The sequence below is a fragment of the Pseudochaenichthys georgianus genome, chromosome 8 (genome assembly GCF_902827115.2).
Source record: "Pseudochaenichthys georgianus chromosome 8, fPseGeo1.2, whole genome shotgun sequence".
Taxonomy (NCBI): domain Eukaryota; kingdom Metazoa; phylum Chordata; class Actinopteri; order Perciformes; family Channichthyidae; genus Pseudochaenichthys; species Pseudochaenichthys georgianus.
In genome coordinates, this window is record NC_047510.2 from 4,528,335 (window position 1) to 4,541,186 (window position 12,852).

Genomic DNA, 12,852 nt, shown 5'->3' on the forward strand with positions numbered 1-12,852 from the left:
GAGCCTTTTTAATATCTATATGAATGATCTATCAGATGATTTAAGTGTCTGTAAAACAGGGTGTGTGATTGGTAATGTGATTGTAAACCATCTTATGTATGCCGATGATCTGGCAATTGTTTCTCCTAGCAGTGCTGGTTTTCAACAGTTGCTAAATGTTTGTTCTGATTACGGAGTCAAATTTGACGTTAAATACAATGCTAAGAAGAGCGCTGTAATGATCTGTAGAGCAACAGGGGATAAGAACCTTTGTTTTCCAACATTCTATCTGTCAGGACAGGTGCTGTCTGTTTGCTGTAACACGAAGTATCTGGGACACATCATCACAGATGAAATGGCTGATGATGATGACATGTATAGACAGCGGCGTGTCTTATATATACAAGCCAACATGTTGGCTAGAAAATTCTCTTGGTGTTCAGATAAGGTTAAGGTGAACCTTGTGGGTCAAGTATAAGAAGGCGAGCCTCCGGAAGCTCCAGGTTGCATATAATGACTGTTTGCGTATACTGCTTAGAAAACCAAGGTGGTGCAGTGCAAGTGACATGTTCTGTAATGCACGAGTCAACACGTTCCATGCTCTTTTGAGAGGTCTGATGTACAAATTCATCTGTCGATTGAATGTTTCTCATAACTCTGTCATTATGCTGCTTTCAAATCCGTGTCTCAGTGCTGTACGATACCAGTCACCTCTGTGGAAACATTGGTATGGCTGCCTTTTTTTAGTTTGTATTTGAGTGTTGTATGTTTTGTAATAATGGACCAAGAGTCTCTTTAAATAAAGATGATGATGATGATGATGATGATGATGATGATGATAGGGCTGGCTGACTGTAGGTACGCTCCCGTGTATGACAGTGCAAAATGTTTGCCTATTCTTTGACTCCTGTTGTCTGTTATTCTGTGTTAAAGTAGTAATACATAATACAATATTATAGTAGTAATGGGCGGTGGTGGCGAAGTCGATAGGGACTTGGCTTGGGAACGGGAAGGTCACCAGTTCAAGTCCCGGCAAGACCAAGTGCTACCGAGGTGTCCCTGAGCAAGGCACCGTTCCCCACATTGCTCCCCGGGCGCCGTTCAAAATGGCAGCACACTGCTCCTAACACTAGGATGGGTCAAATGCAGAGAAATAATTTCCCCATGAGGGATTAATAAAAGTTCATCTTCTCTAATAGTCTGTCCTTTAGCAGTTACATATCTGCCCGGTACAAATGTTTAAGTAGCTTGACCTGTATCTGTTTTTGTGTACTTGTCTAGGCGGATGATGTGTCCCTTCAAAATGTGGCAGGCAAGACAGTTTTCTGAATCTTACATCAATGATTGCTATTAAAAATCATTGCTATCTGAAACATTAAAATACAAGGTTATTTAATTTTCAACAGTGTAATAGAATCAGACCATACGGTTTTCATCAGCATCCTGGGCTGTACAAAGAGTAGCACTGTTGAAAAAAGGACAAATATATGAGAGAAGTATACAAGTTTATTTTGTATAACATGTAAAGCCTATACACACAATATTTGTATGCACAAATTACTCAAGTATAAAGACATCAGCCCATTGTGTCCGATGACAGCGGAAGGAGAGAGCTGGTTAGGAAGGCGTAACTCCTTTTCCCCGCAGCGTTCCATAACTTAAGCATTGGTCTGTTTATAGGAACACATATGCAGCACTGTGCAGTTGTGGAGGATGCAGGACTTAAACATAAGTATGATTAAAAACGAGCTACGCCATTACCCTCTCAACAACAAATAAATTATTATTATTAACAGACAGAACAGACGTGACTGAACTCTCAAGTAAACACGTGTTTAGTTTAAATAAAGCCTCTCATTTTTGGTATAGAGCTTTGAAATAGGGCTTTGAATTTGAAACATTAAGGCTTCTACACAATTTCTGAACACACGATGGCAGCAGTTAATGCAGAAAAAAAAGAAAAGGCACAGTAAAGCTGAGAGTCATTCACATCCCTAGAATGCGTGGGGGGCGGGGTTCATAACCCTTTAGGAAACGCCCCCTATAGGATCCGCCCCCTTTAGGATCCGCCTCCTTGCTGCGGTGTGCATCCAGACCTCTCTGTGATCCAGACCCATCTCGCAGGAGAGGTGGGGAGAGGGAGACGTGGGGAGAGGGAGGCGGGGCTATTTCATCGTTATCAGAAAATGATCGTATAGATCGCTGCTCGATGAGGGCAGTGGGGGCTCTTCTTGGAGTCTGGCTTTTTAAAAAAAAACAAAGTTCATTGGTGAAATTCGAGCCATCATTTATTTTGCAGGCAGCTCTGCCTCTCTCACGTTATTATGGCGCGCCGGAACCAACAATCAGTTTTTACCGTAAATGAGTTTGGTTCAGAGGACAAAACACATACAACATTAATTAAACTCGATATTTGTTCACTTGAATTTCACTTTGAATTCTTGGATATTCTCCATGGGTGAATACATTTTTTTTTTAAATGACACCGAAGCTTTCTCAGGGTGGGCCAATGAGTAAATTGGGTGGGCCTGGGCCCAATTTACCTCTGGTAGGTAAAAGTGTTGTGTAAAATGAAAGTGAGAGGATGACATGCCGCGTCTGACCGCCAGGCTGCGCTGTTGGAGCGAAGTCTGGCCTGCTGCCTCCAGCAGAGAGCAGTACGCGGTTAGATCAGGGTGGGGCCTCGTTCATTCCTATGAGAGTTGCTCATTGGCGCATGAAGACAACATGGCCCAACTTTTGAGAGAGCGAAACGTCACGAAAGTATTAATGTAATCATATAATCCGTTCTTATTGTGCATCCATGGTAAAGTACAACTCATGTAGTACTAAACACGTCACATGAACGTGCCGGGCGGCGCGGTCCCGTGGGTTAGGTCCGCCGAGTTCATAATGCCCAGGAAAATAACTCATAATAACGTTATTAGCACATTTTACAACTTGAGGACCAAATGTTTTTAATAAGGGCTATACAAATGTTCATACTGGGTAGTTTATTTAGTTAAAAAAAAATTATCCAACGATTTACAGACGTCTCCTTCTCAATGTTAGAAAAAGTCTTCCAGGGCCCATCGACTGATACGGAAGTGTAGTACCGCCGTTTGGCCACAACGAATATTTTCCTCAGAGTCCGGCGCACTTCCTAGGGCTTTGGTTGGATGTGAGCGCCACCGACCTGTCTCCACTTCCAGATCGAAGATGGCGGTCTCGGTGTTCCCTGGCGTGCGGCTCCTCTCCATCGGAGACGCGAATGGAGACATACAGCGACATTCAGAGCAGCAGCCCCTGCGGCTGGAAGTGAAGAGCACACAGGATGCTGCTCTCATCAATCTCTCCAATGGTGAGTTGACCTTTAGTGGCTTCTCGGATGTTCGGCCTGTCTTAACTGCCAGTGCTAATGCTATGCAGTGCTAATGCTTATAAAGCTAATCTGGTCATACGTAGTGTTAGCCGCCAATAAGCTAACCCGTTTTGGAGAACCACGTCGCCTCCCCATGTTCATCACGAGGGAGCCCCATAAACTCCACAATTGTCTTCGTTTGATGGCGTGTTAACGCTGTTAGAGCCCCAGCTCTCTACTCCCACACAGCCGCCCGCTCCCACACCAACACAGCTAGCACCTAACCTGGGACGTGAGCGGAGTTAGTCACTCCAGTGGCGTTAAGTTGTGTTTAGCTCCATGCTAACGTTAGCTAAACAATGCCACCAACCCGGTGATGCACCAACGGTCGTCTAACGTCTTGATATGTCTGACTAACGTTTATTTTGTCACATTCATAATAATAATTTAACATGTTTCTGGGTTCCTCTTAGAGACGTGTTATTTGCTGTTTTAGCTTGTGTGGACCATAGGGCATCCCTCCTGAGTCCTGCACAGCGCGGCGTTCAGCCAGGAGCCGTAAACACATACACTTGTGAAGATTTAACTTTTTGGATATAGTGGTATTTTGGGTAGCATAGCGAGGCCGGGCCCTCATTACTTATACATTCATCTTTGTTCTCATTGGGACAATAGCCGGGTCCCTCGCTCATGTGTGGTGGGAGGGAGGGAGGGAGGCTTTTCTTAGTCAATGGGATGTCCCGCTGAAAAGAAGCAGCAGCTGCCGACACAGACCTCCTCCGCTCAGACGCGGTACACCCCGCATCCACTTTGAATGGTACAGAGAAAACCGCCCCCACACATCTCTGGCAGCACACATAGACATATTTTTTAAGTTTAATTTATCCCTAAGAGAAAAATCAAGTACTAGAATTGTAAAGGGAAAAAGACTGATGAGATAATTATGGGTATGGTAAACACACTGTTAATCAGCCACTAAATAACATATCTGTCATACATAAAATATTTGATCAAACTTTGACCAGATCAATGAGTAGTTGAACTGCATTTGGGCAATGGCTGCAAACATTGGAAAAAATTACTAATAGCAATTACTATTTTTGAAGAATAATTGTCATTATAGTTAGACAAATATATTCAATAATTATTGTTTTATGTTTTTAGGAGAACATACAATGTTTTGTTAAGTCTGTAGAATACGATTTGTAGGCCCAAACATCTGCATCTCAACATAACTTCATTTAAAAATGACATTTGAAAACACATTTAGCCTGTAACAAACCTGCTCTACCTTGCTATTTCGATACAATTTCAATTAATTATGCATTCCCAATTTGAACGAGTGTATGTGCAGGAATACGAAAAGCTTCTCTTCTTAATATGTCTAATAGTATGTTACTGAAAATGAAATCACAATATTCAATGTAAAAATTAACACATTTCCCAGTGTACTAAATATAAGTAAATGTACATACGGCCATTACGTTTCTCATTTAGTTGCTTCAGCTGTTACATTGCCTGACATTTCCGTTATAATTTATTTTAAGAGACAAAATAAGAGAATTCAATTCCAGATGCTCAACCTCCCAGATGGTGTGCCGAACGAACAATCCACTGGATTATAACAAGTGTATTATTAGCATAGGTAACGCCCCCTATTAAGCTGTTGTGCTGTGTGCAGAGATGCACCCGAACAAGTGTATGAGAATAAGTAAACATGTGATTTTCTGTTGCAGGAAAATCCAAAACAGAAGTATGTTTGCCATTTAGAATAATCAGGTTTTTCAATGCAAGGCAGTGCTGTGAACTCTTTTTTGAGTTGCTTTAAATGCTCAGAACTAATTGAACTTCCCTCTAATAAGTAAAGCCTACTGTAGTAATCAGGCATTTATTGTGAAAGGTTAGAACGTAAGGGGTGAAGTTATAATGGTTTGCTTCTGCCATTGACAATAAAGCATTGATCCTCCTGTTTGAGCCGACAGAGCATCAGTGTTGTTCATGTACTCCTTCCATAAGTATTGCTGCAACTTATGGCCTTACTTTAGTGCTATATCTCTCCCCGTGAGTCTCTGCTTTCTCGAGGAGCCGTGGACGGTTGGCAAGTAACAGAACTTTATTGGCTTTGGTGAGCGACCAGTGGGATCTTATCATTACTATCGCTGCACTTTTTTCCAATCCAGTTTAGATCTAACCAAGCTCACTTCCGCATTAACGTGGCTCAGCGTGACTGATCATGTATGTATTAAGGAAACGTGCCATCCCTAATTTTAACCATGCAGAAGTAATATCATGTCTACTCTAGCTTGAGAAAATACGTTATGGGCTGTTTATCAGTCGGCGCAAATGAAAAACGTTACAGCCATCTGCAGCAAGAGGAATATTTTGAATATTTGTTGTTATCCTCTGACAGTGTTGGAAAGTAACAAGGTACATGTACTCAAATACTGTCCTCATGTACAAAATGTGACAAACTAAATTAGCTAGTTGGCTACATATTGCTTTCTAGTTCATTATTTTTAAATCCAACATGAATTAATATTACAAAAATAATTAACATTTACTTAGGCTCTGCATAATTATGCTGTTCTTTCATATTTAAAAAAAGGGCTATTTTCACCAATTGAATTTGATAAAGATCCTCTAGGAAGCGATGGTAGCTTATATAGCTTCATTCAAGTTCATATTTGGTGGGGTGAAAACACTGACGCTGTGTTGATGCTTTCGGAAGTGGCCGTGCTTAAATCTAAAGATAGACGGGGTAACATCAAATAGTATAATAATATCAGTGCATGACATTAAGGATTTTGGGAGATGGCCCAAAAAGTCTTAACAACATGTTTATTTATTGACTTTTCATTCCGGTATAATCATTTTGCGCAAAGATGGCACTGTTTGTCAGAGCACTTCATCCTTCTGGGATTTCATGAAGAACAGCTCCAACACCTGTGTGTATGGGAACACCTCTGGTGCTGGTCCATTAACTGCCAGTGCTTCCCACAGATCTGTTTCCCACATAACTGAAATATACTTGGGTGGGGTGGGGGTGGTGGTAGGGGGGGGGGGGGGGGGGGGGGGGGGGGGGGGGGGGGGGGGTGTGTGAGGTGACGTGCAACAACATTAACCTTTCTGTTGGTCGCTTGTTTGCAGACCCTTCACGCGATGGCAGAGCGAACAGGTACATGCAGGGCCCATAATGATAGCCCTATAGTTTAAATCTACTACCCACACATGAACATATGGAAATGGGTTACTTTTAAAAAATAAATGTATTATAAATGTATTTAGGAACCTATCCATGTGATTTTTAGTGGGGGTCGACCTCAAATCCTCTATGGGGGGTCCAGGGGCATGCCCCCCCGGTAAGATTTTATTTTTTATTTTGGAGTTAAATGCATCAATCTGGTGCATTTTGAGGTGAAAATAAAGAGACTAGATCTATGGAAACACCTATATTAAACAGAACTGTATACATTTCAATAATCAGAAAATCATGGCCATAACCAATAACATACCATTTCCAATATGAAAAAAACACTGAAACTTGTTTATTAATTTATTTTGGTTCATTTATAGTTGTGAGTGTGTCTGTGCTCCTGAATCAGCCTCTCCTGTCTCCCTCCTCTCCCCCTGCTCCTCTTGGAGGCAGCAGCAAAGACTAGTTTTCTCTCAACACGTTTTAAAAGTGTATCTTACCTTTTTTCACCTAGTTAACTATTTATTTATTCATGCATATTTTTACTAATCACATTACATTTCATTTAGCTCACGCTTTTATCCAAAGCGACTTATAATGACTGATTACAGGGACATTCTCCCCGGAGTAACTAAGGGTTGAGTGCCTTACTCAAGGGCACACTAGTGGTGGTGTTCCTGGTGGGATTTGAACTCACAGCCTTCCGATCTTCAGCCCACCTCACCATCCATTAGACCAGGGGTCGGCAACAGGCGGACCGCGGTCCGGATCCGGACCCAGACGCCGACCTATACGGACCCGGAGCTATAATCAATACATTAATAGGGGATTTTTCGGCGCCTCCCGCTTTTTTAACGCTGATTTGGGTGACTTGTGTAATTCGTGGAGAACCGAAAAGTTTTCGTTTTGGGGGTGGGGGGGAGGGAGTCAGTCCGACAGACGGACAACTTCTCACTTCAAAAAAGAAGAAGAAATCTAGACCGCAAAAATAATTAAACAAGCGAGTACCTGTTTTTCCTGGCCAAGGACAGGTTCATGAACACAACACGAGCGTAACGTGTCTTCACGTGGAATATGTCTCGTCTGAAAGGAGTGCTGAGCACCGGAACGCCGCTCCAGCCCTTAAAATATTGCAATACCCATAAGTAGCCGTACACATGCCGCAGTGTTTGCGTGGCTGTGTCTTTAGTTGTAAGCACAGTGGCGATCTGTTGTTATTAGCATCTGGTTAGCTAGCTATGCTAATGTATAGCTTTTCTACAACCAGGTGGAAGAGAGCTCTCTCCTGAGAGGCTCAAATAACCTCAGCTCAGTGAGGTTAAGGCACACCTTGATATGATCATTATAGTTATTAATGAGACTAAATGAAAAACAGGTATAAAATACCATATGACAGCAACAAAAAAGTTGTTAAAAATAACAAGAATAGAGTTTAAAAGGAGAGTGATTTGTAAAATATCCAAAAAGGAAAATATGCTACAGTTCTGTTTCATATGGGTGTTGAGAGATGTATCCATAGATCTCTTAATGTTGCTCTCAAAGTGCACCACATTGATGCATTTAACTTCAATATTTAAACATTACACATATCCACAGTATTTAAGTAATGTTAATTGACAATAAATATTGTTGTTTTTTAATTGTACTTTCTTTATTTGATTGGCAGTCAGTTGTTGATTACATGCAGACGTTGATAAAGCTACAGGTCACTTCAATATATATCACACTAATTCATGAAGCAACTTAGACATTTTGATGTTCCGGACCTTTGCATGGGGAGATTTTCTCTAACTGGACCTCGTTGAATTTTAGTTGAAGACCCCTGCATTAGACCAATCACTACCCTCTCAAATGGAAATATGTGTTTACATAAATGGTGACCACACCGTTTGAGACCCACTGAGAACTAAATTAACTATCTAAACACTCAGAGTCATTTACCTCATCTGAGCTGAGGTTATCCCGAGCTTGAATGACACACAGAGACCAATCAAGGGCTTTGATTTATGATCTGTATGACAGTGGCCATGTCGGCAGGCCACATCATGTGGACAGCCAGTCACCCTGTGTGAGGCAGGCCACTTAACAGGCCAGAAGGAGGCGAGATCAGAGCGAGGGATCATTGTCCACAAGTTAATCGATCGCAGATGGCGTCGTGGTCACGGACAAATAAAAAAAAAGTAGTAAACAATTATTTTAAAAAAAAAGTCGCGAAATATACTTGGGCGGTCGTTAATATACCTGGGCGGCCCGCCCAAGTATAGTCTGTGTGGGAAACCCTGATTATACAATTTCAATTTTATTCTTCATTTCACTTGTTTGTTTGTTCTTGTTTGTGTTTGCTCGCTTGCATAGGTGGCGCGTGAGGCTCAGGTTTGGGAAGGCTGAATAACTTGTTTTACCTGACGCCGCATGCCTCCGGCGTCTATAGAAAAAAGATCAGCTCAGTGAAAGCACCACCTGCTGACCAATCAGAGCTCAGTGTGCGGAGTTTAAATCTATCAAGTCATATTACAGGATAAAGAAATACAGTTTAAACTGCTGTATGCAGAGAAGACGCCGACGTGTCGCACTTATCATTCATATCACATCATCGATCATATAATATCATAATATAGCCTATCCAGTGTGAGAAAAAGTTTTTAGAGAGTACTTGTCCATGGACAAGTGAGTTTGGCAATGTACTTGTCCGAATACATTTTTCACTTGTCCAGAATGGACAAAAATCTGGGCCACTGGAATCTTCTTCTTCGCCATCGTATTTTACATTTTCCCATGGTTTTTATGACACCGCCAACGTAAGTGAGCGGTAACATTTTACTGCATCACAAAAAGGGTTGCGTATCGTTTGTATTGTAACGATTCTGGTTCTGCTTTTCGATTCCGGTTATTTTCGGTTCCGGTTCTTTGAGAGGGTCAAAATAAGTCCCGTGACAAACTGGGAGAAAAATATATTTATGAAAACATTAAGTCAAATCTGTATTCCTATTTACAAATCACTTCATACTGTTGCATATCTTACGGTTATTGAACACAATTATATAAAAATAATCTCTGCATTGTTTAGTTAGTTCTAAGTGGTGCAGTTTGAGAATGTACGATTGGCCCAGTGTCCTCTGATGCTACACTGCAACCTGCCTGTGAGACACAGTCCAACCACACATGTCCAACACATAGGACATATAATAATAATACATTATATTTATAGCCTATAGGCCTAGTGCTTTTCTACAACTCAAAGACGCTTGCACGCATTTATTTACACCTGCTGCAGCTGCCCAGCTGCTCACTGTCTGTAAAAGTAAAGAAATAGTATTTTCATTTCAATAATGTACTTTCTATACCCTGCTTCATAAACAATACTGACATCCCTGTGCTCCTCCGAGTCTGGGGGTCCGGGGATGTGAGGACATAGCGAGGACACAGACAGGGAGGCTGCTTCACTTCATAAAGGAAATGGAGGTCAGTATTAACAACACAGGAGCTAAAACGCTTAATAACCTTCATTTTGAGAGAGAGAGAGAGAGAGATGCGGCTTTGTCCCAGCTAAAGCCTGGGTTGCAGTCGCATAGTCCAAAAATCAGCTCCTATCGTACCCTATCGTCTATTCCTTGACCTCTGAGTGAAACGTCACGGGGTTAAGGGATAGTGGACAGACAGACAGACAGACAGACAGAGGGGCTCGGCCTCGCCTCCTGTCCTCACAACGCTTATTAATCCCGGTACCGGACAATTGTTATTTGTTCCTCCTCGGAACCGAGTTTTGCTTCCCAACCCGGCCACTGTGCTACACTTCCCGCCCGCTCCGCCCCCGTCTAACTGTACAGAAAGCGGCGAGATGCATTTCCTTAGGAATCGACAAGCAGAACCGAAACTAACATTTCTAAACGAACAATGGCGGACACGTACAATTTGCGAATGAGTTCTGCCTTTTGTAAACTGAATGTATCAATAAATCAGGGCGAAAAACGCCACTTGTCCGCCGGACAAGTCAATTGAAAGATCTACTTGTCCGATATTGTAAATAACACGTCCCGGACGGTGGGACGTGTACTTTTTCGCACACTGCTATCATATATTTCTTTCTCTGAGTCAGCTGAGCCGTATCTGGCCATGCAACAATCACATTGTCACATGAGCCGCGTTCACACTGCGGTACTTTTCCCACAAAGGTTCATGCGAACTTAGTTCATGCGAACTCTTTAGTTCTTATGAACTAAGTACAGATCGCGTTCACACCAGAAAAAGTCCCTGGGGGTGGATTAGGCAAATGAAGCTGCTGATGTCACTTCTTCTTCTTCTTCTGCTTTGGGTTTACTGGCAGGCTGCAAACCACTTCACGGCGTATACTGCCGCCCAAAGTCCCCGACCGGAAGTCCCCGGAGTTGGGGACTGGCAGTAGAAGCTGCTGGGAGTCACAGCAGCTTCTACTGAAGCCTTCCGAGTAAATCGCCAGAACGCCGACACCTCCTCATCTCCACCGCTCCCATGTTTTATTTTGTGTTGCCATAAGTTAGTCTCTCTGCGTTTCTGCGCTGGGCTAATGCTAATAATGCTAATGCGAGGATAATAAAATGGCGGCTTCACAAAACTTTTTGGGAGTTTTACGGGGCGTGGTTTGCAATCCGCCCAGCCAATCAGAAATATAGCTCTTTTCTCAAAAAAGAGCCGCTCGAAAGTCCCTGCTCTCTAGCAGGGACTTTCGAGGGGATAAAAAGGTTCGCATGAACTACTTTTTAGTACCGGCTCTTTTTGGTGTGAACGCGATCATGAACTAAGTTCGCATGAACCTTTGTGGGAAAAGTACCGCAGTGTGAACACGTCTATTGCCTACTGTATGCAGAAGTATTATTTTTAAGCAACACATTAAGTTGACGAAACACTCAACTCAAATGTAATTTAAAGTCAGATCCACTCGTGTCTTAGATGGGGCAGTGATATCATAAAACTGTTGTACGCTTTCAAACACTCGATAGTTATTTTATAACCAGTTGTTATATATTCACCTTACAGGTGCAACTATGTGGCTTGTTTCCTGGATTATATGTTTAAATCATGGATGTTTAAAGTTCATATTTGTCTAATATTAGTTTACTTTTCATTAATGAAGTATGACGCTGTGCTGTCAGTTCACTTGTCCCTGTTTGTGATTGGTTTTCACGTGAACGCCCTCTCAGCAGGAGAGAGAAACCCTGGCTTGATTTACCAGCGTCGTAGGACCGCTTAGCGAGATCTCGTTTGTTAGGGTTAGTTAAGATAACTCAAACATATCCAGGGTCTGTTGAACTGGCTTCGTTGAACAGTGCACAGGTGGCTGCATAGCAGCGCTAGCCTTCCCTAGCCTACAGTAGCCTACCCGCCGCCCCTGCTCGCTTGCATGCCCTGCATAGCTATAAGAAATACTTAATTTGTTGGTCAAGACACTTTCCATCTGATGAAGGCAAATGCCTTCCCAGATGTAAAAAAGTAGAAAACATTACATTCAGTTATAACTGCCAAAACAAACATTATTTACACTATTATGGCCCCTGTTAAAAGTGTTTGTAATGTTATCTACTGTAAGTTGGTCGAACGAATGCCTCCTCATCCGGAAGCTGACCGAGCAGACCCGAGCAGCAGTCGAGAGGAGACGAGCGCATCCGCGAAGCACACAAAATGGCGACGTCAGAGTTCCCGTTAGCCGGCAAATCTAAATCTCTTCGGTCAAAATGTATGGTCAAAATAATTTCCCCTTAGCGCAATACCGCTTCAGTTGTGCCACTTATGTGACAGACAAGAAGAGTCAACTCTAATGTCTAACACTTAATGTGGAGAAAGAGATGTCCTGTATGGGTTGATTGTGCGTTGATCTGTTGGTAATGCCTCGGGGTTCCGGTGGGCATGTAAACAAATGCATAATGCTGTGCTATACTTTGTGGCCTCACCCGGTTGCATAGCGAGTTTAGCGACGCTTATTGTTTAGGTGTCTTTTTAATAAGCAGGTAGTCATATTATTAGCTAGAACTAGCTGGATCTGATCGATATGGACATAAACACGAGTCTAATCTGACAGGAGAGAGAGATCAGCTGCTGCTGACGAGTCGACACGCAGCTCTGCATAATCACATGCAGCGGTGAGTGGACAAAACACACACTTCAGGTTAGAATATCACACGTAGCTATTTGAATTACCTCTCCAACTACCTAAACTAGTTATATATGTGTTTAGTTTTACTGTCGGGTCACTCATTATTGGATCCGCGAGCTGCATGATACTGGCATAATAGATTGCCCAATCGGGCAACCAGCAGGTGAGGCTTCATTGCCCGAGCTAAATACTAGATGGCCCCGGGCCATCGGG

General features: G+C 42.5%; 1 protein-coding gene across 4 annotated transcripts in view; it reads left to right on the forward strand.

Moving 5' to 3' along the window:
* Positions 1-3,092: 3,092 nt before the first annotated feature.
* Positions 3,093-12,852, forward strand: part of carm1 (coactivator-associated arginine methyltransferase 1) — a 42,699-nt gene continuing 32,939 nt past the window's right edge. For 2 of the 4 annotated variants that reach the window (XM_034088963.2, XM_034088964.2), the window contains exon 1: positions 3,094-3,319. In XM_034088963.2, coding sequence (XP_033944854.1) covers positions 3,178-3,319 — 142 coding nt within the window. In that variant the 5' untranslated portion in view covers positions 3,094-3,177. Of the gene's footprint in view, positions 3,320-12,852 lie in introns of all 4 variants that reach the window. The other 2 variants (XM_034088965.2, XM_034088962.2) reach the window with 2 other exon arrangements.